Source organism: Podarcis vaucheri (genome assembly GCF_965113315.1).
Source record: "Podarcis vaucheri genome assembly, chromosome: 11".
Taxonomy (NCBI): domain Eukaryota; kingdom Metazoa; phylum Chordata; class Lepidosauria; order Squamata; family Lacertidae; genus Podarcis; species Podarcis vaucheri.
Genome location: NC_138749.1, coordinates 20,366,660 through 20,393,763, shown reverse-complemented (window position 1 = coordinate 20,393,763; position 27,104 = coordinate 20,366,660). Strand labels below are relative to the sequence as shown.

The 27,104-nt window shown below is 43.9% G+C and overlaps 1 protein-coding gene across 4 annotated transcripts in view; it reads right to left on the bottom strand.

Moving 5' to 3' along the window:
* Positions 1–27,104, bottom strand: part of GHR (growth hormone receptor) — a 107,662-nt gene that overhangs the window by 34,964 nt on the left and 45,594 nt on the right. For all 4 annotated transcript variants that reach the window (XR_014224481.1, XM_082241891.1, XM_082241892.1 and 1 more), the window contains one exon: positions 20,997–21,083. Coding sequence is in view for 3 of the 4 variants with exons in the window: in XM_082241891.1 (XP_082098017.1) it covers positions 20,997–21,083 (87 nt within the window). In the remaining variant the exon portion in view is untranslated. The remainder of the gene's footprint in view (positions 1–20,996; positions 21,084–27,104) is intronic.

The following is a 27,104-nucleotide window of genomic DNA, read 5'->3' as shown; positions in this document are numbered from 1 at the left end:
GCGCCTTGGTTTCCGAACATTTTGGAAGTCAAATGGACTTCCAGAACGGATTCCGTTCAACTTCCGAGGTACGACTGTACTGTGTGTCTTGTTGTGATTATTCTAACAGCCAATCAAGACGGGATTTAAAACAAGGACTCTTCAGATGACCTGAAAATACAGGAGGACGGGAACTCATGATAAAATGGGCTGCTTCAAAGTTTAAAGATTGAACCCAAACAACAATTTTAATAGTGTCTTAAGTAACTGGGATAACAAGAGCAGTTCTGCTGAATCAGACCAAAACATATCGCCCAACTACCCCATTTTGACCGGGACACCCCGGAATTACAGAAGCTATCCTGGCTTCTGATTGTATTCTGGAATGTCCCATTTTTTTGGTCCTGTGCTCTTGCGAGAGTCAGCCGACTCCCACAAGAGGGTGGGACCAAAAGACACGCCTCCGTATTTTCAAATTGGAGAGGTGGCATAGCTGTCAACTTACAGATTTGAAAATAAGGAACCAGCAGCCTCAAAAATAAGGGATCAGCAGCCAAAATAAGGGAGTTTCCAAACACAGGTATGTCCAACTTCTGAGCCCCTCCGAACCAAAGGCAGAAAACTCAGCCAGCAGCCAAACGAAGCCCCAAGCGGTGGTTCCCACAGTGCAGCAACCCAGCAAAGGGGATCCAGCAAGGAAAACCACTGTCACCTCTCCGCTGGGAAGCGCTGAGCAAAGGCGAGTCCCTAGGCAATGTGGCCAATTTGATCGACACAAGGCATGCAAGCTCCACCCCCCAGTCGTTCTTAGACTCCTTATTGGGTGAGCAATGCAGCCAAGCAACCCAGTTGGAGCCTCCCTCCTCCCTGTCCATCAGGGAGGGAGGGAGAGGAGCTGCTTCCTTTGAAACCCGGGAAATTTAAGGGACATCATCAATAAGGGACAGCAGCGGGACACAGCGCTGGGATAAGGGACTTTCCCACCAAATAAGGGACAGTTGACAGCTATGAGAGGTGGATGCAGAGCAAAGCGGTGGGAAAATGCCTCCTTCACTCTTGCCGGCACCACCACCATGCTTCTTCCTGTTTGCAGGAAGGGCCACATCAGGTCTGATGCAAGGAATGTTTTTTGTTTCAGTTCAACCAATTGTTTACACTGGTCAGCACATGGTTATGTAGTTTAATATGCTATTGATATCCAGCGACTGAAATCGGTTCAGATAAGAGTTACATGCCCCCTGGAGCCATTTTGCAAAGAAGCAATTTGTCATCAGGAGAGAAATTCCTCAACGCTAGCATTATTTCGTTTAACTTTTTAAATGAACATCTTCCTTACGACTGGGGCAGGGGGAACACTCTATCAATATACAAAATTGATTATTTTTCAGGCTCGGAAAATCTTGGTCATTTGTTCCCTTTATAAACATCTCTGTAACAGCACCTGAATAACTGACCACATGTTCCACTCTTCAGGATCTATACAAAACAGGCAACTGAACAGCTTGTAATTAAACTAAACATAAATGAAGCAGGTGGGCAAGGTCCATGAAAAACCATGGATTATTATGCGGTTTCCAGAGCAACGAGTTTCTTTCCCGCTCAAGAGTACGCTATTTATGAATGAACTTGAAATCCTGGCTGTGAAGACACTATGAAGACGCTACCTGAATATAACTATGAAGCGCTGAAGAATAGAATTTTGAAGGAGAGATAATTGGATATTGTGACAGGGGCTGATGGGAGTTGTAGTCCAAAACATCCAGGTTGGAGAAGGCTGCTTTAGGGCATTGCTCTTCAGCTGGTGGCTTGACATTTGATTAGAGAAGGGCTGTAGCTCAGAGGTGGAGCACATGCTTTGGATGCAAAAGGTAACATGTCTGCCTCAGGTTTGGGCAGTTTAGGCAGTTTCCTATGCACACCTCAGTTAAAGGACTGTGGTATCGCCACTTCTTCCTTTTGTTATTTAGGTCTTTTTCTAATGAAGGAAAAAGAATAAGAGGGAGAAAGATACACGCGATCACACAGGGTCCCCGGACGTTTGACGGTCTATTGATCCCTGCACCACCACTGTGATCGCTTCCCCGCTGCCACCAACCCGTTACTCTCGGGTACACACTGAGTCCAGACAGTTCTTAAAATTAAATCAAATAAACAAGTTTATTTTATAAGCATTAACAAGTTGATGGTTTCAGATAATTTTTCTTGTCAGTTTCATATCCTTAGTTTCTTTACCGGCCTATACCTTCCTAATACCTTCTAACTGATTATCCCAACTGTTTAACTGACTCCTCTTAACAGATTCTCTCACTCTCTCACATCAAATTAGCCCAACCCACAGACCTATCCTCCCTCTCCCTTCTCTAACTCCAGACTGACTTCTTAACCACTCTAACTCTAACTCTAGCTCCTCCCCTTGGGTTCCTATTGGTTAATCATTTTACACTTAGTTAACCCTTTCCTTATGACCCAGTATGATGTCACACACCTAGGAGGGCAAACGCCACATCCCCGTTTTAGGGGCGACCAATATGTGCGCAATTGCGCACCTGCGCATAACACTGGACCCAGAAGTAATCTGGAAGCATCATAAAAAGCGTCACTAAAATGGTGGAACGGGGTGGGCAGGGCAGGGATGTTTCGATTCCATGCAATTTTGCACAAGCGCTCAACCCACGTGCAAATAAGGGGTTGCCTGTATGCAGAGATGGAAAAGAAAAAAAAGAGAAGTTGTTTAAAAACAAACAAACAAACAAACAAAAAATTGCAGGTTGTGCCCAGATTCTGAATTCTGGGTCTAAAAAAAAAAAAAAAAGGCATTGAAGATCACTCTAGTACAGTTGATACAGTGGTGCCCCGCAAGACGAATGCCTCGCAAGACGGAAAACCCGCTAGACGAAAGGGTTTTCCATTTTTCAATGCGCTTCGCAGGACGAATTTCCCTATGGGCTTGCTTCGCAAGACGAAAATGTCTTGCAAGTCTTGAGATATTTTTTTGCTCCCCCCTTTTTCTAAGCTGCTAAGCCTTTAATAGCCTTTTAGCAGCTAAGCCGCTAAGCCTTTAATAGCCGCTAAACCGCTAATAGCGCTAAGCCGCTAAGCCGCTAAGAGGGTTGCTTCGCAAGACGAAAAAACCGCTAGACGAAGATACTCGCGGAATGGATTAATTTCGTCTTGCGAGGCACCACTGTACTAATTTCCCACTTGCAAATAACGTATGCTGAATGTTCAGAGGTTTTGGACTACAATTCCCATCAGCCCCAGCTTGGAACAGCTGTGCTGGCTGAGGCTGCTGGGAACTGCAGTCCAAAAAATATAGAGAGGCTCATATTGGGGAATGTTGAATGGTCCCTCGCCTCTGTGGAGGCGGTGGAGAAGAAATAAAAACCAGTTTGGAGAGCCCCATGGTTTAAAAAGAAACACCGTGAAGCGAAAACCATCAGAGTCACTCCCTCACATGGAAAAGTCTGGTCTGCAGGGCTACTTAACCACTCCTCTTTAAAATGTCTCCTCTTCGCTCTCTCCCCTCTGCCTGCCTGGCATCATGTGCTCCCCCTCCAGTCTGGCACAGATCTTTCTGGTATGTTCTCTTAAATGCTTTGACACATCCTGCGGCATGTAGAGGGCATCGTGTTACCAATTAATGGCAGCTACTGTCTCTTGCTTTTTCCAAATTCTGGGCTTCAGCTAATAAAACTGAAGGGGCATTTGAAGTCCTTCCTTCCTTTCTTTTATGTGTTCATGAACAAGAGGCAAGCAGATGGGAAGCATGTAATTTCTGGCCAGGAAACCAGCACACATCTGTGTAACTCGTCCATTTCTCTTGCCAGAAGAACAAAAGCACATTCAGTCGGTGTTCTTGGAGCTGAGGCTTAGCCAAGAAAAGGCCCCTTTGTTTATTTTGGTTTGATTTGTGCACCTGTCCAGCTTTATTATTATTATTATTATTATTATTATTATTATTATTATTATTATTATTACCCCACCCATCTGGCTGGGTTTCCCCAGCTACTCTGGGCAGCTTCCAACAAAGTATTAAAATACAGTGGTCTGTTAAACATTAAAAGCTTCCCTAAACAGGGCTGCCTTCAGATGTCTTCTAAAAGTCTGGTAGTTGTCCTTCTCTTTGACATCTGTTGGGAGGGTGTTCCACAGGGGGGTGCCACTACCGAGAAGGCCCTCTGCCTGGTTCCCTGTAACTAGGCTTCTCGCAGTGAGGGAACCGCCAGAAGGCCCTCAGCGGTGGACCTCAGTGTCTGGGCAGAACGATGGGGGTGAAGATGCTCCTTCAGGTATACTGGACCGAGGCAGGTCTTTTTTTCTATCTGCAGCATTTATTGATCTGTAAAATCTTTTTTATCTGCTGCTGCACCACCAAAAGATGAAGCATAGGAGTGTGCATGAGGACTTGGCACACCACTTAGTTTATGATGCTACGATTTATGCTCAAGGTCTCTTGGTGAAACTGACCTATGTGCTTAGACAAATAAATTGAACTAAATTAAAATGCATAAATAAAAAAACGGTCAAGTAAAGAGTAGGTGCTGAAAAGAAACACCAGCAAAAGAAAACAGAGAAGCAAACGAAAGACCACATGCCATCGAGCTTAGAAGAAAAGAGTAGCTGCAAATTTAAAATATTTGTTCAGCCACCAGAAATATTTATGGGGGGGGGGGAGGGAAATGAATGTTCATAAGGAGTAGAGCTTGGTTAAGCACCAGAAAATAAACACCCTTCATTTAGGATAGTGCTCAGTTGAATTCCCCACCCCCAATTTTGTCACCATGTTTGCAAGTGGTAAAGTTGGTAGGCTTTTTGAGAATGGAGAATGAACAGGGCTGAAGCGTGGTGTACACTTCCTGGCAATGGGCACCCACACTCCTAGGGACCCTTGCTTCTTCATGATGGCAGCATGCAATGATATGGTGTCATTGTAAAGCCAAGCAAGACTGAATGCTGGGTTCTAGTCTGATGACAGATCCAATCAAGAAAGCGCCAAGGCCAATGGACCACAGCCAATTCTGAATGAGCACCTTGCTCCAACAAAGGCTGGGGGCAGACTGAAGCCTCCATCTTAAGAACTACCTCCTCCAGACTCCACTGCTCTGTAGAGAACTGCAGAGCCTTCAAGGACCAACTCTCTGAGCCAAAGGCATCCTCCTGCATCTCATAGCTTCCATTCTGGTGTGCTCCCTGTGCCACCAGACTGGTGCTGTGTGGTGGGAGACATCTGATTCTTCAGAGCCTGGGGAAATGGAGGGTGGTCTGGGAGTTTCCTTTAGGAGCTCCTGTCCAACAGCCTCAGGCACAATGGTCTCCCTATGTCCAGCAGTCAGCTCTGACCACTGAATCGGACTTGGCTCCCCACTGGGTGCCTCTGCAGCCTCCAGCTCCATGTCCAGATCGATGCAAGAGATGGGAGTCATGACATGGAGGACAAAATGGTACTCATAGCGGTCCCAGAAGTGCAATTATTTCTACTGCTGCCACAATAATAAAAGAGGTAGTATTGGTGGCAAGCAAAAATAAAACGCCGAAAGCCTTTGTGAAATCTCCCAAGTCCCCTTCTATCCTGATAAAGTTGGACACAGTGAGGCAAAGCAACAAGGCTCTGGGAGGGTGTGTGAAATTATCGTCCTGTATCCCACCCTTTGCTCATGCAACACTGCATACAACTAACTCAAGTTGTTGTTGTTGTTGTTGTTGTTGTTGTTGTTGTTGTTATTTTAGGAAAACAAGCACTTTGAAAGGAGGACTGTAACAACCACTTCAAATCATTCAAGTGGAATGAACGTGGCTTCAGAGCGAGGGCAGAACTTACTATTTTTGCAGCCACTGCATAAGGCACAGCAGAATATTCTTTAACTACTGTGGAACTGGTCCTGAACAGTTTCCTCAGCCAGTCATCCTAATGTGTTGACATGATTGCAGAGCCTTATAAAATTAATCTCCTTTCTGAAGCGGCTGCCACACATCTTCTGCACATGCAAATTGACAATTTGATAAGTGCTTTTTTTTTTTTGTATGGGGGCAAGTTATAATCTTTGTCTATGTTGGGCACCAAGAGACCATTTCTTCAGTTAGGCCCCTGGCTTTGCTTTCTCTGGCAAGAGGAAGATTTTTGAAAGGACATAGGTGTACAACTTTTTCTGCCAGGAACATGTTTGGGCAGCTTAGCAAAGGGGCCAATGTTTTCCTCCTTTGGTTGAAGGATCTCTTTAATGGCCAGGTGACTGCCAATCCCCTTACTTCTACACTTTATACAAAATGCCAACCAGCTAACCTCTCTTTCCCAAATAATCTAACCATTAAAACTGCAGCATTAATCCCAAAACAGCTTCAGGATTGATGAATGATGAATTGATGAGCTCTGTTTGCTTCAGCAGGATTTATGAGTCTTCAAGGAGGATCGCTGCCCACAGAGCATTATTGAGTGGGGGCCATGTGCTAGGGACAGGTGGTGCCAGAGGCCCCTAACAGATACAAATAGATACAAATTACAGATAACTGAGCATTCAATTTTGGGTGCTGAGAGGTTATGGTAAAAGAGCAAAATATAGCCATACCTTGGATCTCAAACACCTTGGCTCCCGAACATATTGGCTCCCGAACAATCGAAAACCAGAAGTGAGAATTCCAGTTTCTGAATGATTTTCAAAAGCCAAATGTCCGGCGCAACTTTTGATTGGCTGCAATCAGAAGTCACGCTTTGTTTTCTGAACGTTTTGGAAGTCTAATGGACTTCCAGAATGGATTCCATTCAAGTTCCAAAGTACGACTGTGTGTCATTCATAGCTTTGGTATGGTAAAAGTAAAGGTAAAGGGACCCCTATTTATCTACTTGCACTTTTGACGTGCTTCTGAACTGCTAGGTTGGCAGGAGCAGGAACCGAGCATCGGGAGCTCACCCCGTCACGGGGATTCGAATCACCAACCTTCTGATCGGCAAGTCCTAGGCTCTGTGGTTTAACCCACAGCGTCACCCGCGTCCCTTTTGGAATGGTAGGCTACGCAAAAATCAAATAGTGGATTATCAAAGTTCAAGAAAACATTCTAGCCAAGCAAAAGCATGCAAGCAAGGCATGGAGCAAGGCCAGTGAAGGTTCTGGCTTGGAGAGGAGGTGTAGCCATTGAGAAACTGCAGTCATTTCAACCAATGCCTGTCTGACTGCTGGGTAGCCACTCACACATAAGTGATTCCCCCCAAGAAAAAGAAGAAGAAATACATAATCAAAAAGGGGGAAAAGAGAGGACACCAATTTTCATACTATGTGCATACAGTAATTTATATGTATAGATGCAATTTTAGAAATAATCATCTGGCCATTGAAAGTTAGCACTGTTGCCGGGTGAATTTCAGAGAGCAGGGATTTATACAGCTTGGGGGCAGGGGCACAGAAAAGGGCTGACTCCGTGTCCCCACCAAACAAGATTGTCCCCACTGAAAGAACATTCAAGAGAGCCTCCCCGGACAATCTCAGGCACACACAGCCTCATTTGCAAATGTTTTAATCCATATTCATGCAGCAACAGCAGTTGCAAACGTCTCCTCCAACCAGACATCTTAAATAAAGTTTTGAGCCTAAGCTAAAAAGTCTCACGGACAGAATGCAGGAGTGCATTCCAATCCGTTGACCCACCTGAGAAGTCTAATGCCCCCCCAAGAGAACTCTGTCATTATGATTTTCAAAGGCATCTATTTATCTGATCTAAGATGAGCACTCTAACCAGACACTGCTTGTGGCACTCTTGAAATCTGGGGTTATACTATTCTGACTTCAAGATAAATGTCACGATGTTCTCCATAGCCATAGCAACATCACATATGGCCTGATGTCTTGTATCAAATTAAAGAGGTTTTCTTGAAGCTTCCAAGCATCAAATAGAGCTAAGATTGTCCACTGTTTTTACAGGCATCCCTTCTAGAACTTCCCTTACACAGCCTCATAGAGCCAGTGTGGTGTAGTGGTTAAGAGTGGTGGACTCGTAATCTGGTGAACCGGGTTCGCTTCCCCGCTCCTCCACATGCAGCTGCTGGGTGACCTTGGGCTAGTCACACTTCTCTGAAGTCTCTCAGCCCCACTCACCTCACAGAGTGTTTGTTGTGGGGGGGGGGGGAAGGAGAATGTTAGCCGCTTTGAGATAAAGCGGGATGTCAAATCCAAACTCTAAGTTAGTGTGTGTGTGTGTGTGTGTGTGTGTGTGTGTGTGTTTTGCTCAACTCAAACACAAGTTAATAATGAAACATTCATACACAGGAAAGGGCAAATAATGGTTAAATTTGTACGAAGAGACAAATCTGTCTCTGGAGGTATGCACCATGCAATAAATAATGCAGAAACATAGGGTGGAAACAAGCACAGTTGTTCCATCTTCAGGATGGCGGCATGAGGGCTCTGACAGGGTCCTAGAGTCCTCCTTCCGCCTCCCCAAAGCCAGCCAAGTGCTTACCAGCGCTTTGGGAAGGAGGTGTCAAATTTTGGCTTCACACAAGTTACCACACCACCAAGGTCCACCCCTACTTGGGCTGAAAGACACTGTCCAACTTTAGGCTACTGAATGCTATTCCAGTCCCTCCAGTTAACTGTACAAAAACCTAACTGCAAAGGATTTTTCAATGGATTTGCAGACTTTCTTCACTCCTCAACGTTAGCTCCACAACGTTAGCTGTTCTTATGCCCAGGAGTACTTCCTTTAACACCTATAGTATGCCTCCCTCTTGTTCTCTTCCTTTGAAACCATTCTCATAACCCTCCTTTTCCCTGTGAATCTCTTACTTCCCACACCCCATTGTCTACAAGTATCTGAAACAAATACATATACTTTCCTGTCTCCTTCCTCTGTTGCCACACTCCCCCGGTAGCACACTCTAAGCTCCTTGGGGCAGGGAATTAGTCACCTTTAAGGATGGGAAAATATGTCAACTTCAGTTTCTTGTTTTTCCTACATTAAGTTTAGTTCTCTCCATTGGTTTGTGATTTATTCAGAAAGTTCTCATGAAAATTCATAAGCATATTTGCGCAAATTTCTCCCACCATACACATCTCTGCAAGGCGATTCCCCCGATGTAATGCATTTTTACAGTTAATTTACATGCACACTACTCATCTATCTATCTAAACACACACACATTACACGGCTAGACAACTGCATTGAAAAATTCACCGAAGTGAGAATTTGCAACGATAGCCGTGTTTCGGTTTGCATATTGTTTGGGAAACTGCAAATTATGTAAGCTCACCTTTGAATGTGAGCCAAATCAAATATCTCCTGGAGCCACCCCATGTCCTCTTGTAAAACACAAAACACCACGTACAAAGAGCTTCTTATGTAAATACTTCATTTTGTACCCAGATCCCAAATTACCACTAATGCAAAGTGATATTGGTAAAATCCCCACCAGTAGCCTCAGCTGCCGCTGCCAACAAATCTGGTAGCATTGGACTTCACCAGCTCCTGGCAGCAGAAAGGCTTCACATTTTCTCTCTCCATCCCCAGCAACTAATTGGGAAGCTTTTTCCTTGAAACAACAAACCTCTTCCTAATGACTAAGTGCTATGCATCTCTCTAGCAAGTTGTTTCATTCTGCATTCTGACCATATATTCTATGTGCTCAAACACTGCCATTATCTGTGCACTAGCTACAAAGGAATAATACTAACATGCATACTGACTGGACCAATTTGAAACCACCCATTATATTTCAAAAACAAATTAGAATGTCTAGACATGTTTCTTTTTGCCTGGCAGTTTTATTTTTCTGCATTAGACAAAAATAGTAATATTAAGGATGTACATGGACAGCAGGGGAGGTGAATCAAAAGCCCTTGCCTCATCTTTAATTATGAATGGAAGGCATTTGAGCCAGTGAATGAATGAATACAGGCAGCAGGTTGGGGAACAAATTAGCCTCCTTATATTCAGCGTAAGTGAAAATTCAGCAAGGGGGATTGCTGTCTTAGCTTGTCTTTGGTAAATAAAGTAAATGAACTTTAGAGCAACCAACAGGTGTTTCTTAAAAATCTATGCTTAAAACACCTTCTATGCACAACATAAAAAGATCGGTTGAAAATATCCAACAGTCTACCCCTGTAAGCCACTAAGTGGAAAATCCAGGAGGTCATCCTAGCAGCCTTTTGCCAAGTGATTTTGCATGCTCAAAGTTAGATGATGGAAGAGGTAGGATTCAAGAGGAGTTTCCTGATTCATTGTGCAGCCTCTTTCTATCATGGGATTTTGAAACAATATCAAAAACACAAGCAACAAAATACAGAAGAGCAAAAGACTTTTTAGTTTAGGCGAGTGAGAGGTGACAGAAGTTTATAAAATCATTTATGGCATGGAGAAAGGGAACATAGTGCTAGAATTTGTGGACCTTTCTTGCAAGTGAATTTTGGAGGATACTCCCATACATTCTTATATAAACTGATGTAGTGTTACTATCCTAATAATCCTAATGTCAGTTGCCTACTACATTCTGTATAAACTCACTCCAAACCCTATCGTATTTATTCAAACAAAGTCTGTGCATAAGCAGTCCGTTCATAAGTTGCAAGTGATATCATATTGTCAATCCGCTGATTAGGGTATAACATCTCTATTCTTCCAGTTCATCAATATCAATCTCTTGGCCACCATTAGGACACATAGAAAAAATTGTAGCTAGCCTTAATTATGGTTCAGGTAGACAAGCCAACTTCAAACCTTGATTGATGACTCTGCTTTGTTTGTCTATAGACATAGTTAAGACTAGCCACAGTTTGGTATTTGAATGTAACAATAAACCATGGTTAACACTGACTGGAAATTGACAGGAAAGACCTCCATGAATTTGTCTCAATACCTTTTAAAGCAGGCATAGGCAAACTTGGCCCTGCAGATGTTTTGGGGCTACAACTCCCATCATCCCTGACCACTACTCCTGTTAGCTAGGGATGATGGGAGTTGTAGTCACAAAACATCTGGAGGGCTGAGTTTGCCTATGCCTGTTTTAAAGCCATCTTAACCAGTGGTCATGCCATGGTAGCAAAATTCCAAACAATATTTTCTCCAACTATCATTGTTTTCTTTAAGAATGAAAACAAACAACAAATAAAGGCTTTTAAAAAAGATTTCATGTTATTTTAAATCTTGATAGCTAACTTGACCTTTAAAAACACACACAAGAAACCCCCACTATAAAAAAATTATAGAAATCACAGTTGCAATGTCTGTTCCAGCATTTTGTTTGTGAAGCTCAATAAATAATACCCAGCTTCTGCCACAGAGTTTCACAATGTGCTGCATGGCTTTCACTGTGTTGCACAAGTCCTACCTAACCCCACTAAAAGCAGAGGACCACCAGGAGGCAATGTGAATTAAACAAAGGCCTGGTTAAATATAAAAGCCATGGCCTGGCAATTAAAAACTCAAAGGTGATGCCAGGCACGTCTCTCTGGGAAAAGCATCGTATGCTCAACATGTAACTGTTGGGAGCCGCTCAGAGTGGCTGGGGAAACCCAGCAGATGGGCGGGGTATAAATAAATTATTATTCTTATTATTCTTATTCTTATTATTTACCTTGGCTTGTGACACCTGTATAGACACACATATAGGACCCACCCTACTCTTCTGATTGCAAATTGTTTTAACTGATTTTAATGTTGCATTTTTTTTAATATTGTTGTAACTTGCCCTGGATTCTATGGTGATTAATGGGTAAGTAATCTAATACATGATGATGATGATGATGATGATGATGATAAGCATTATCATTCATTCATTCATTCATCTCCCACTTTTACCCTGATGGAACTCAAGGCAGTTTACAGTTAAAAATGAGTTCCGCAAAAAAAGAACAGAAAAAACCCCAATCATTAAAAACTATTACAGATTGCTAGAAGTAAAACCATACACCTATATAAATCTATTAAAACAATATGGTTAGAGCATGGTGCTGATAATGCCAAGGTTGCAGATTCAATCTCCATATGGGACAGTGCGTATTTGTGCATTGCTGGGGGCTGGATGTACAGCAGATCATCCTCAGGGTCCCTTTAAAGGTAAAGGGACCCCTGACCATTAGGTCCAGTTGTGGCTGACTCTGGGGTTGCGGCGCTCATCTCGCTTTACTGGCCAAGGGAGCCAGCGTACAGCTTCCGGGTCATGTGGCCAGCATGACTAAACCGCTTCTGTTGAACCAGAGCAGCACACGGAAACGCCATTTACCTTCCCGCTGGAGCGGTACCTATTTATCTACTTGCACTTTGACGTGCTTTCGAACTGCTAGGTTGGCAGGAGCAGGTGAGCAACGGGAGCTCACCCCGTCATGGGGATTCGAACCGCCGACCTTCTGATCGGCAAGTCCTAGGCTCAGTGGTTTAACCCACAGCACCACCCATGTCCCTCAGGTTCCCTTACAACTCTACAATTCTATGAATTACAATAAAACAGCACAGCACCAGCCCTCTCATTAAAAGCAGTCGGTTCCTAAAAAGCCTGTTGCAACAAAAAAGTCTTCACCTGCCAGTGGAAGGACAGCAAGGAAGGAGCCAGTCTAAATTCTCTATGGAGGGAGTTCCAAAGTCTGGGAGAAGTCACCCAGAAGCCTTCTCCTGTGTCCCCGCCAAGCGTTCTTTTGAGGGTGGTGGGACTGAGAGAAGGGCGTCCTCAAAGATATCAAAACCCAGGCAGGTTTGTATGAGGAAAGAGGGCCTTTCAGATAGCTTGGACGTAAGCCGTTATGTCTACATAAGGTCAAGCCACAGGCTCAATCAGCTTACAAGCATTTCAAAACACAGCTATTGCAAAGTCTGCTAGGATTGAGACCTAGGAACGAGCCCTGGCAACAGCCCATCTCCCTATCAGAGAGTTGTATAATAATTTATGTGCCACAAACCATTCTGCAGCTCTAGCATGGGGAGTAAAGTCAAATGTCATTGGTTGCCATGGGTGGTAAGCATAACCTTGTAAATATCAGGAGTGCTGACCGCAGTAGGAGCACATTTACAGGGTATATTTGCATATAATGGACCCATCTCTGCAGAAGAGATTAGATGCTTTCAAAAATGCTCTTCAGCTGCCTTTTTTACTTCATCACCACAGCCATATGTATTAAATGCCTGGCAATTGCTAGTGAATTTTGCTTTAAAAAGAGAGAGAGAGAGAGAAACATAAAAATCTGATTGCTATTTAAAATATGACGCTGGGGGAAATGGCCATGGCGTAGTTAGTTGGAAAGCTGACCTCTATGAAGACTCGTCACACTACGAGAACCCAAGGCTAACCTGAGTGGAGGAAGTTTGTTGGTCAAGTCTGACCAACTTCAGGTCTTGAGTACTATTCCATGGAGTGGTTGGCAGCATCAGTGACATTTAACAGTTTAGGGTGCTGACCACAGAAGAAGCAATCGGAAGGTTGCCATAACAGTGGCATCTTTTCCAATGAGCGCATGGTCAGTTCTTTTCTCCAGCTATTGTCTGCGATCAACAAAGTCTTGCAGGATTATTATTTTTTAAATACTGGAGGAAAAAACCTGGACAACAAGACTGCTTATCTAATAATTATCCACCTAATAAGTACCGTATTCTTCGCTTTAAGACGCACCAGACCACAAGACGCACCTAGTTTTTGGAGGAGGAAAACAAGAAAAAAAATATTCTGAATCTCAGAAGCCAGAACAGCAAGAGGGATCGCTGCGCAGTGAAAGCAGCAATCCCCCTTGCTGTTCTGGCTTCTGTGATAGCTGCGCAGCCTGCATTCGCTCCATAAGAAGCACACACATCTCCCCTTACTTTTTAGGAGGGAAAAAGTGAGTCTTATAGAGCAAAAAAAACGGTATATACGCCACCCTTCAAATGTAAGACTCCAAGGGCACTGTGTAATAAACAGTGTATGCACATCACACACAAGAATTTCTTATTGTCTTCAGCCATCTCATCGGAGACTATGATCTCTCTACCCAGTCTACTGAGGTATTGGGGGTGAGCATTGACTTGGAACCCTTTTCACAAGCTCCTGTTCCTTCCCAGCAGCTCATCCAAGTGTGAACCTTCTCAACTGACCAAGATTTCTACCCTTACTTGTCGAAAGAGCAGTAAGTGGTCGAAAGTGATCAACAAAAGAGGTTTAAAGGCTGTCTCAAGGCAAATCTAAAAAAATGTAGTATAAACACCAACAACTGGGCAACATTTGCCTGTGAGCACTCCAACTGGAGAACAGCCTTTACCAAAGGTGTCATGGGCTTTGAAGACACTCAAACTCAAGACACAAGGGAGAAACGTGCTAAGAGGAAGGCACGCTTGGCAAATCCACACTGTGATCAACTCCCGCCCAGAAACCAATGTCCCCACTGTGGAAGGACGTGTGGATCCAGAACTGGTCTCCACAGTCACTTATGGACTCACTGTTGAAACCATGTTTATGGAAGACAATCTTACTTGGCTATGGGTGATCACCAAAGAAGAAGACGACCTTCTTACCACTGCGGCCCAGACCCCTGCAACTGAGATCAGGGAACAGGCAACAGGTGTGCACTTAGGCGTGGATCAATGGCCCTAGATGGACTCCAATAGGTCTAACTAACCCCTCACTTCCAAGCCCTAGCAGCCCACTACTGTATGTTTGCAACCTTAGTTTCCCAACTGCCGAATAGGAGTCACAGATCGAAAGCCATTCCATGCTTATTGAAAAGACACCTGCAGTAAGAATTTGAAAGCCCTTAACTTTGCTAAAGTCTGCTAAAATGAATCAGCAATGGGAGTTTAATAATGCTAACCTGCCTTCTGATCTAAGAGGTGCAACAAAATTGACCGAGGTGCAATTAAATCCTTTCTACCTTTCTAATGAATCAAGGGGGGGGATTATAATAGCTCGCAGGAGAACCTCTGAAAATCAAGCACAATCAAATATTAACAGAAAACTAACGCAGAAGAAGCAGCAGCAATGAATCATTGCCATCTAGTTAAAGAGAGAGAGGGAGTTATTCTGCCAGCAATAGTGTCAGAAATTGATGGGAAAGTTTGCAGTCTAAAGGATTGTTGTTTTGCAGGGCAACTTTATTTTTACCTTACTCTGAAGAAGTGTGAAAGAGAACATCATAATATTGTATGAAAGAGACTCATAATTGGCTCATAATCTGAGAAACAGACCCATGAATTCACACTGAATAGAAATTAATTCAGCAGCATAAAAAGCCATGAGGTCAGAGTCAACCTTTCCATGGTGCCCAGGATGTTGTGATTAACCCTGAGCAAAAGGGATTTTCACAGTTGTAATCCTGCAGGATCACATCCACTCGCTCTACTCTAAACCTCTGAATATGTTAAAGGGGCTTCTATGTGCATAGAGCTGCTGGGTCCTTCCAAGTGATAGAGGAAACCCCTGTGTGAAAAGCCTGGGTGTCTACAACTGGGCATTCATAAAAGCCTCTTCACATCTTCCGCTGAGTGCACAGAAGTGTGGCATGAGACCAACGGGTGTGATTCTGCTCTAACCCTCGGTGCATTCAGTGAAGGTGAATCGCCGAAGAATTGATGCTTTTGAATTATGGTGCTGGAGGAGACTCTTGAGAGTCCCATGGACTGCAAGAAGATCAAACGTATCCATTCTTAAGGAAATCAGCCCTGAGTGCTCACTGGAAGGACAGATCCTGAAGCTGAGGCTCCAATACATTGGCCACTTCATAAGAAGAGAGGACTCCTTGGAAAAGACCCTGATGTTGGGAAAGATTGAGGGCACAAGAAGAAGGGGATGACAGAGGACGAGATGGTTGGACAGTGTTCTCGAAGCTACGAACATGAGTTTGACCAAGCTGCGGGAGGCAGTGGAAGACAGGAGTGCCTGGCGTGCTCTAGTCCATGGGGTCATGAAGAGTCAGACACGACTAAACGACTAAACAACAACAACATACACAGGGGAGAGAGGACAAACTGCCTCAGTGAGGAGCCCATGTGGAAACCAGTACTCTTCCAACAAGCAAGCCAGTGGTTATTTGCCAAAAGAGCCACTGGGATATTCCCTCAGAGAACTCACAAGAAGTAGTTGCTGATGAGTGTGGACTATAGGCAGTGGTCTGAGGTGAGCTGGGAATCAGTATGCATTGGATGAATGCAGTAGCCAGGACTGAAAAGCAACCAGGACATAGGACAGAGAAGAAAGCTAGAACTCGGAACAAAAGGGTAAGTCAGGAATAAAGAGCTAACCAGCACGACAAATCAAGGAATAAGTCAAGAACCAGGATCAAAGTGTAAGTACTGTTACATTTTATTTTCTTATTTCTCTAAATATATTTTTTTAATCCTAATATATGGTCCAAAACTCCTCCTAGAGAAGCTTACGGATAATTTAAAAGGCTTAAAAAGAAAGGAAGACATGATACGAAAGAAAAATGGATTCGGAGGGAAGAAGAGAAGAAGTCTCAGGGAAAAGTTTTTGTTAACAAGTTCTAATGAGAAATTTTGAGTGACCCTCAGAATATCGTACATCTCGCAGGGGAAGGAACGGCAGCAACCAACTTAGTGGAGGAAAATTATTTCTCTTGCCTTTTTCTTCAGCCGACACCAGTAACATCTACCCAACATAAATTACAAGAATCCTAGCCGCCTTCCAATAAGTTCCACATAAAACTTAGAAGATGTCAGCCAACAAGGCTAACAAAACTAAACGGAACAGAAAACAGAAGAGATGCTATCAAATGCCGAACATTCCACTGGCTTCTCTCCCAAAGGAACAAGATAAGATAGATGCTGATGGATAAGCAATTCTAGGGGGTTTGGGCTAAAGCAAGGAAGGTCCTAATGTGAGCCCTCAGCAGTCCAGCCTCATGAGTAGAATTCTAAGCAAGTAATCTTTATTGGACCTTGAAGAAACAGTCATAGAGGAGCACTAGGAGGAGAAGAAGGAAGCCACTAGAACCTAAGAGCCTGATGGAGCAAGACAGTGGCCCCTCTAGGCCAGCATTCTGTGCTTACTGTGCCCAACTAGAAACCTGTGGGAAGCCTGCAAGCAGAACTTGATCAGAAGAACACTTATCCCCTCCTGTGGTTTCCAACAACTGGTGTTCAGCAACATTACTGCCTCCAAATGTGGAGGCACAGCATAGCTAGTTGTCAAGTCCTGACTCGTCTTTGAACAGCTAGTGCTGAGAAACACAACAGCAAAGAGAAGGTGTCTTGCACCAAGCTGTCAGAACACTGGCCTACCAAGCTCAGTATTGTTTCCACTGACTAGACAGCAGCTCTCCAGGCTTTCAGACAAGGCCTTTTGCCCAGTGCTATCTGGAGACGCCAATGATTGAACTTGTGGAGTCTATAGCCTGCAAATCACGGGCTCTACCACTGAGCCCTTAAGGCAGCTGCATAGTTTCATCACAAATCTAAGAGATAGATTGTTATGGCAGCAAAGTCAGGTTTGCAGTAGGAGGGGAGGAAACTTACAGCAGATAATGATTTGTGGAGATGTAGCACACCAAAAGCTTTTTTTTTTTTTTTGCAAGGACCATCTTGTCCAAATGCTGCTTTGTTTTCCTTTATCATGTGCTCTTCCCTTTATCATGTGCTCTTGCAAAACATTTCTCCTCCAGAGTGATGAATTATTACTCTCCTAAGGGCAGCGCAACAGAGGTTTCAAGTAGACCAAAGTTTATTACAGAAGCAAAACAAAAGAGGATGTGTCCAGCTTCTTCCCCTGGCAAGAGATCATGTTTCAAAAGGGCCTATCCTTGCTTGCATATAGTTCCATGAGCTGGGGCTCATTCCTAAGCTCTTATTTCCCCAGCCTTAAATGCAGGGACAGAAAACCTTATTTTGTCAAGAGCAGGGTTACTGCCTCTCATTTTCTCTCCATTTTTGTTATCCCTTTTTCTTTCAATCTAGCTCTTCGCCTCTGCCCAACTGGCCACCTTGACAGTTCACTCTTGATAGATGTTTGACCTGCTCCCTTATGGAAGCCTACCTCTGACTCTTTCAATTTTGGTTCTCCCCCCCCCACTTTGCCTCTGGGATTCCCCCTCTGAAACCTACACAGAATTACCCTGTAGGCTTCTAACCCTCAGCTGATACCATACTGGTTTCTTATACAAACCGGATAAACTGATTAAGTTCAGGCAAAATCCCTTTTCAGATGTTCCGAGTCTTACCATCATGTGAAGGAGGAAAACAGGGCTCATGAGATTTCAGCGAGATCTTGCCAGAAGTCGCCACCACGCAAGCTAGGTACATGATGCTTTAGCAGGGAGAGGGGGGAGGTGGTGGCATGGTGGCACATCCCATTTCACTTCAAGCAACAAAATGGGAAGATGCTGGGGAAAGAACTTGAGACCTCCGGCATGCAAAGTGGTCCCTCAACCTCTGTACTATGGGCTTTCCCATAGACCTTGAGGGTCATCCAATCCAACTGTCCTGAAATGCAGGAATCTCAGATAAAGCATCCATGACAGATGGCCATCCAATCTCTGCTTAAAAACCTCCTATGAAGGAGAGCACAACCTCCCAAGGGAGTCCGTTCCACTGTCGATCATCTCTGATTGTCAGAAAGCTCCTTCTGACTTTTAGTTGGAATCTCCTTTCTTGTAACTTGAAGCCATTGGTTTGAGTCCTACCCTCCAAAGCAGAAGAAAACAAACTTATTCCATCCTCCATGTGACAGCCCTTAAGTTTTGAAGATGGCTATCATATCTCTTCTCAAGTCTCTTTTCCAGGCTAAACATAACCCAGCCCCTTCAATTGTTCCTCATAGGGCTTAGTTTCCAGACCCTTGATCATCTTGGTTGCCCTCCTTTGCCCTCCAGCTTGTCAATATCCTTCTTAAATTGTGGCACCCAGAACTGGACACAGTATTCCAGGTTTTGCTTTTGTCTTGGCCGCCCATTGCCTGTGCTTCTTGTAGCACTTTGGCTTCAGGCTGGCCTCTTATCTATTGCATAAATGTGACACAGAGTTGAGAATGGTTCAGATAAATAGCTTAGTAGAGTTCAGGTTTGTTCCCACCCCCAACACCCCAAGGTCACAGAATATGGCTCTGAATCTGGAGCAAATGTGTGGCACATTCCAGCACTTTCTTTCCTTGCGAACAACTCGAATTTTACTATTTGCAACAGAAGGAGGGAAACGAAAAGGTGCAATGCCTATTTCTTTTTAGTGCCTGTTAAAAACTGCAGCTATGCTAACAACAGTAGCAAAAGATTCCCTACAGCTCCTTGGCTTGGGCAAATTCCTGTGAAGGTTGATAAAAGGGGTGTCCCCCCCAGTCTTTTTAGCCCCCAAGGAACATTAAGCGATCTGAAGAGTACTGTTCATCCATTCTTAAAACACATGTGAACAATGTTAAGAATAGTTTTGAAAATGTCCCACACAAGACAGGCTGGAAAATATCTTCCTTTCAGTGCAGCATACTGGAACAAATAGACTGCGCTCCTTTGCTTGGTTCCACATCTAAGAGGCCTCTCCACAGTTTTGGCAGTTGAGAGGCATTCCAGCTGCCTGGCAAACACAGCCCCCACATTAAAAAACAAAAATTAGCATGCAGCTTTATAAATCAGACAAGACACAAGTACTCTTTCGGGCAACTCGATATGCGGAAACCCATTCTAGTTAGTCGTACGCAAATAAATTCCACCTAATACTCCCCTCTCCAGACCTCTCAGCATCGAGCGCTTTCAGGATTGTACCTCCCTTGGAGAGAAATTATTTATCTGTTTTTCCTAATCCCGCAAGCCTCTTAGGCTCTCGGAGGATCTTGAATGGACTGCGCACGCCCTCGGCTGCTCTACAGCTGGGGGGAGGCAGGGGCCATCTTGTCACCCCCCCATAGAGTGGCACCCAGGGAGGCCTGCCCCCTCCGCCCCCCACTTTGTTCGTCCCTGCCTCTCCCAACGAATTTCTGGGCACTACAGTTTGTTAAGGGTGCTGGGAATTGTAGCTCTAGAATGGGTAAAATACGTTTCCCAGGATTATTTGGGAGGAGCAACGTCCTTTACGAAAGAAGCACAAAGAGTAGAAGTCTTGATCAAAAGTATGTCCCACTATGGGGCTCACTCCCAGGTAATCCTCAATGTGTTTACTCAAAAGTAAGTTCCGCTCAAAACAGTGGAACTTACTTATGATAGCACTACAATATGGCTAGCCCTCTGGAAATAGCCCCCAGGAGATCATGGCCCCAATTTTGCCCCAAAACCCTGAATCTAGGAACTGTAAGGAAGGCAGAAGCTACCTATTCCACAAATATATTCCATTTTAGTCAACCAAAGTCCCAACTAAATGTCACAGGCAGATAGATGCATTTAACTCATATCCACAGCTACTGTTTGTAAAATGTATACTCAAATTGTACCACTCTGTGGAGGGTAGCAATAGAGTCTGCAAGGAAGCACTTTTCACAACGTTATCACTTATTACATCACCATGACTTGAATTTTTGAACTGCCCATTTCCCCCCTATAACTCCCCCTTTTTGTGGTCTGGCTACCCATTAAAAGAAGAAATAATTCCTGTGCTGAAAAGAAGCTTTTGGTTAGGGAAAAGTTGGATTAGAGGATAAGGCAGTCCCCTCACAATATATCAGAACTTGATATATACAAGCAACAATGTTATCATTACCAGAAACATCACCTTAGCTCTCAAAATGAAAAACACAAAAATGAAAACAAAACAACTAGTAGGTCTTAATGCCACCAGGCTTTACCAATAAGTGAGCTTTACAAAATCACTTAAAAGACAGGCAGCGAAGTACACAATCTTTAAGGTCAGTCCATAACCCTGGAGTCACAACTGAAAAGGCCTAATCCTCGGTTGCAGATGTTTTCCTATTCCTGTCCTCTAGGGTACACTGGCCGTGTCCCTTGATGATGACCTCAACCAATAAGTTGAGGTTCATATGAGGAGAAGTGCTCTCTGAAGTACGGTTCAGCGCTAAATCATTGAACCAAGCAAGGTAAAAACAGCAGCCCTAGCATGAAAACTATGGTGAGCAAGTATCTAGTGTCAAGTACATCACACAGAGCTCAGCAACAGTGCATCAAAAGCTTTTCTTCACCAACACTCACCCTCGTCCGTGGAGGAGGAATCGCTCGCAGACACCAGTGCCAGAATAAACAGCAAGAGACGAAGATCCATGCCTCTGGATTCCACAACTGTGAAAAGAGACAATAATGTCAAGCTCATTACATTAACCACTTGTAAGATGTAAAATTCTGTTTCACCCGTCTCCTAGTTTATTGGGTGGCTGGATGGAGTTGAGGAGGAGATTATAATAAACGTTATTGCCTTGTAAAATATTACTGCCTATTATACACTGTACAAGACAGTAAATCCCACTCTTGGAGGGAGGCTACTGGGCCAGGAATTACTGCAGGCAATGAACAATTTCCATGAGCTATATTGGTTTAATAAGGGTATAACCATCAACAAAGAAGTCCGGGGGTTGTAGCTGGGTGAAGATGGACCCGATTCCATTAGCAATCCATCTGGCCTACCCATATAACTATTATTTCCTGGCAAGGGGTGGGAGGGGAGTATTAAACCAGTACAGATATATGGCGTCAGTCTAGCCGATTTCAGAGAACAAGAATAGAGTGGATATGATCCAGCAAAAATTAAGCACTTTTATGTCCTGCTGATTTCAGAGAGAACACCCAGCATGCGCCTAAATCTTTCCCGGTGAAATCAATGGACTTTAGCAATGTTTTAGTTCTTCTTACAATTTATTTATTTATAAGCATTTATAAACCACGTAATACTTTATTTTTTAAAAATCACTTAGTGTACAACATAGTAATAATAAGCAACAACATTAAAATGGGATATAATGCCCGTGAAAAAAGGTCAGCAAAGAACCATATAAAAACAAGGTGAATACAACCGTTATAGTCCCTTTGCAGAGCTTTCCACAGATGGGGTGACACTGCAGAGAAGGGTCTGTCCCTCCTTGCCATGCAAGAAACTCCTCATGGCAATTCCCTGAAGCTCTTAAGACACAGGCAGATTAGGATAGGGAGAGGCAGTCCTTCAGGTATTTTGGTCCCAACCCGTTTAAGTTCCACCACCTTGAATTGGGATTGGGAGCTGAACGGGCAGTCAAGCTAGATCTTTCAGAATCAGTATTGTGTGATCCCATCTGGCTTTACTGTTCTGGCAGCTATGGTCTGCATTAGCTGAAGCTTCCAAATTGCCTTCAAGGGCAGTCACATGGACAATGCATGGCAACCGTCGATCCAGAAAGTTTCCAGAGTGTACAACTGTAGGTACAGTGAAATTGACAATTTGTATGAGAATGAGAGTAAAGTTATAAGCTAGTCCAAATAAAGTCATGAATAATGTTTGTGGGTATCCACTATTATATAGTGTAAAAGAAGGGCTAAGAACTTATTCCGTTTTGCACTATTTTCCCTAGGGAAAAGACTTTTGTGCTGTCCTTTGCAAATATATTTATGCATTCTCCCCAAACAACTCATGGCAAGACTTGCAACAGCAAAAAAGAAAATAGAAGAAAGCGCGTCTCAGTTCTTGCCCTTGAAAAATGAAATGCACACAGATTTCCACATAATGGGACCGATTTTGAAGGCCTTCCCTTGCCCAATGGAAACGAGACAGAACTCTTCGCCAGCTGGAAGGAATTAAATCCCTCCACAAACTTCCACAGTTGCAAAAGCCCTCAGGCCTCACAGCTATTCCTCTCCCACAGCTGACAGCAGAGGCCAATGGTAAGTGGCTAAATGCCAGCAATGTCAGAATTCTCCTCATTAGATCAAGCTCAGCTATGCTTAAAACAGATGCACAAAACTTTTTTCCTATTTTTTTTTGCATTCAAAATCAAAGTGTTCTGGACCTCGCTGCATATACTGAATTCCTGGCTAGCGTTTAGACGGCGATTATGGTCACATAATGGATAACTTCTAAAACGAGGAGTACATACTGACCCAATTTAGCCTTCCCTACCCTGGTGGCTTCCAGATGTGGCTGAACTACAAGTCCCATCATCCCTTGAGCACTGACTATGCTGGCTGCAGCTGATGGGAAGTTGTAGTCCATAATATCTGGAGGGTACCAGGTTAGGAAAAGGTGGTCCATTTCAACAGCATAGCCAAAGCATAGCTTGGCCATTAGGAATGTGCTGCAAGTCATCTCTCTTTCCTCCTCAAACATACAAAGATTCCTTTTTAAAAAGCAAATGCAGTTTGTCAAGCATCTCGTCATAGGGACACATTTCTACATAGCCTTTATACACGCATATGTTTTGAGAGCAAAGCAAGGATGAGACAAAGGAACACGAAGGGAGGTTTATAGTTACCGATGGATTAAGAAATCTGCTTCATGGTGCATTAAAACAGAACAAATCGATGATAAATTGACCCCTCCAAACCAGTGGCAGTTGGGGTTTGTGGTATGTTCTGCAAGATGTTAAATAATGGTTAAATAAAACCTCCTCCCCCCCAATTCTGATCCAGGCTCTCCCTAGGTTGATCATGTGAAAAAGAGGTCAAGGCTCGTGCACCTTTAAAAGCTATGTAAAAAAAGGCAATTTTAACAGGTATAGTTTGCAGTGCTGGAACACTGTACTTTAAGGGTGCTTCCAGATCGTCAATATTTAGTGGGAGAGATTTAAGCACATGCCAGGAAAGTTAAGTTTGCACAGTTGAAGCAGATTAAAGGGCTCTGTTGCCCTAATGCAACAAATCCACTTGAAAAGAAAAGAAATTGTACTGAAAGTGCAGGATGAGCCGATGAACACTCCACAAGCAAATCAGGAGGAATGCTCATTGTGGTATGACCTCCCTGCAAACAAATTGGAACAAATATTCAGCAAAGACCAAATATAATCCAACCTCCGCATAAGTTCTGTGCAAGCAGAGGAATGTGCAATAAGCAGGTTGTTTGGAGGAGATGCGAGTCTTAATGCAATGGGTGACTTTTATGGTGTTCCCTAGAAACTATCCATAATAGCTTTTGAATTATCAAATGGGTTCTGCTGAGCATAACTTTAGGAAAAATAAAAATTAGTTAAGGCTGCAATTCTATTGGGAGCAATCCCAACAGAACTCAGTAGAACTTACTTCTGAGTCAGTCCACATGCTCCGGAATGTAGTGCAAGATATCTCCTGAGTTTCAGCGGCTGCGATTGCAGCCAAGGTGCTCTTTTTATTCTGTGAACCCAGTGCAGACGCAGAAAGGGGGCAAATTCAAGATTACTCGAGTGGCAAAGATCAGTGCATTAGCAAGCCAATCACACTGTTATTTTTAGAGAATCTATGGGATGCCTCTCATGATACCGTTTCAAAGAACAGTGGCACCAACCTCGCTGCATTATAAATAGGATGACCCCTTTTTTGAGCAGACTGAAAGACGGCCAGACAGATGCTTAGGTCCCCTAACATCATGATCCCCCCCCCAATCTGCAGAAAGCTCACAGCGCAGCACTACCAAACTGGACTCTAATTCCAGAGGTAAGTCTGGCCAGGGCGATGAACAGCCTTGGAGGAATTTTTAGAATCAGCAGGCGTTAAGCACTCATTCCTTCCTGCTCATGAACTTTCTTCTACAATGGCCCCCTCCCGACAGCCGCACATTCGTGATCTCAGCATACCTGGGTCTGCCAAGACAACATGAAGTTCCATTCTAGGGTGCTTCTAGACTGTTGCCATTTTTGGACGGGACTCGATCACCTACCAGCAAGTTTGAGTGGTGCAATTACAGCTGATTTAGTATTCTTGTGCAACAAACACACTCTCTCTCTCCACCCCCAAAATTGGACTTTCTGTACTAAGAAAAGTGAGGAAGAAATGCACTGGAAAGTGTTGATTAACATTTGTTTGGTACAACACTATCTAACCACAGTAACTTGGAGCTGGGCTTTTAAAGTGTGGCTTTCCCTGTACTGCGGAACAGCATTCCTGTCGAGATACGACAGGCTCTCAAACAAACAATTGAGGACATTTCTTTTGACCTGACTTCCCAGCTGGACGCAGGGGTCTCTGCCAGGGGTTTTTAAAATGTACTGTTTTAAAATGTATCTGTTGCTATTTTCTGTGCTGTTTTTGTTGCATTACGTACATCGCCTTGAGACATGTGTGTCTCAAGGCATGTGATTAATTGATTGACCTCTCTGCAAACAAATCAGGACAAATGCTCAATAAACAGGTTGTCTGGAAGCAACTTGAGGCACTGTGCTACACTTCTTGAAAGCTTAATAGTTCCTTGTACCTTACTAGGGAATTGGTAGAATCCTTGGAATAAGCCACACAAGTCATTGTTTTGATTTTAAAACAACACCCCATCTTCTTTCCTTTACCTGACCCATCTCGTACTTTTTCTGGTTGGCAATTCTGTTTAAAGGTGTAGGACCCCTGGCCCTCTTTTGGTCAGCGCACCATATTTTATGCTACCTCCCTTTTAGGAAAGGCTTGTTTTTAAAGGGGAAAATTGGCTTGCGTGTTAAAAGGATCTACATAATAAAACAAGGAATGGGCTCCAGAATATTATTATTTTTCTCCGGGAGAGGCTGCAGAGATCCTTGGGCCTGTCAGGGAAAGGGTTTATTGACACCCTAGGCGTGTCTGAGTACTGGCTGGGCCAAAGCAGCTCAGCTGTGCCTGGGACTGGCGCCGTGCCTGGGCTGGACTCCAGCCAGGGGCACAGCTAAAACCCAAAGAAGCAAAGCTTGAAGTCTCACTTAAGACGCACAATCTCGGTGCAGGGCTGCCAACCCACGAAATAAAGAAACGAAAACGCCAGTGCCCAGGCAAAAGCTGGAGTGGAGCCTACTGGAAATGCTTTGTCCAAATGAGGCAAGAATGAGGATCATCATCATCCCAGAGATCCACCTTCCTTTATGGAGAAGGCTTCCAGGGACCATTTGTTAGTGGTGGGCAGGACCAGAGACGAAAGTGGGTGGAGCAATGGATGAGACTTGTATCTTCAATGACACATTCTAGCCAGGCAAAAGCCCCCCATGAGGGTACAGAGCATAGCTGTCAACTTTTCCCTTTTCTTGCGAGGAATCCTATTCGCAATAAGGGAATTTCCCTTTAAAAAAAGGGAAATGTTGACAGCTATGGTACAGAGTTAGTGCCACAGCTGACCAAAGCCAGCTAATAGGTTTGGCTCCTGGTTCCTCTTTGCTGCAGGCTCTCTTTTCCTTCTCACCCAAAACAGCGCTAGGACCATCTTGGGAGAGAGAGCTGCCCACCCAAGAATGATCCTGCCAGGCTCCTCCTAGCTGCTGCCATCGCTTGCCAGTCAACCAGCCAGTACTCCCCTACCCCTCTTTTGAAAGAGTCCTGTTTGGTCTTGAGCAAAGGCTGAAGGCTCAGCAAACTTGGTTTTGCACAGTGACTCACTCCTGCACTAGTTAAAGCCCAGGGTTAGCTCTCTTCAAGACCTTTCCTCCCGCAATATGAACCATAACTAGAGGTCCACCAGAATTTCTTCCTTGCCTGCCTTTTGGTTGTCTCTTGGCTCTCACACAGGAGGAGCAGCAGAGCTGCAGGAGGAGGGGAGAATGTTCTCTGGCAGGGAACATCAATGGCTGTTCCTACTGGGGCATTTCTAAAGAACCTCTTTGCCTCTTGTGGGAGCGCATGGGTCCTTCACATCAGATGCTATGGTGACCAATTGCCCATCCCTAGTGAAGACTGATGAGTGAGTAGTTCTGTCTTCAGGCAGAGAAGACCTTTGGTCCCTTACAATTAAATAACTCTACATCATCATAAACTTTTACTGCAGTAGCCTAAAACATCTAATACATTCAACAGTCACTAAATATACTGTAAAACCACATCCAGATCTACTAATATTCTTCGTTGCATAGAATAAAAGGCAGATCTCATATAAAATGTACAAATTAAATCCACAAATCCCCTTTGCAATTTACCGCCAGTTCTTTTGCCCTAATTTCCTAGCTGCCAAGGCATGGAGAGCTATTTTCTAAGTTACAAAGTGATCGGCATCGCTCAGCAGCCATTTCAACCTCTCCCAGCTTTGGTTAAATTGATTTCCTTCATGAACAAAGGTTTTCTAAATTGATTTCTTGCTTCTGTATGTAGTGGGCATTGTACGTGTCTTCTACATAGGGTTGCTCATACCTCATAGGGTATTTTAAACTCTACAACAGCAAACTCCATTGGTGAGTGCTGACAGGACTGTAAACAAAACAGGAT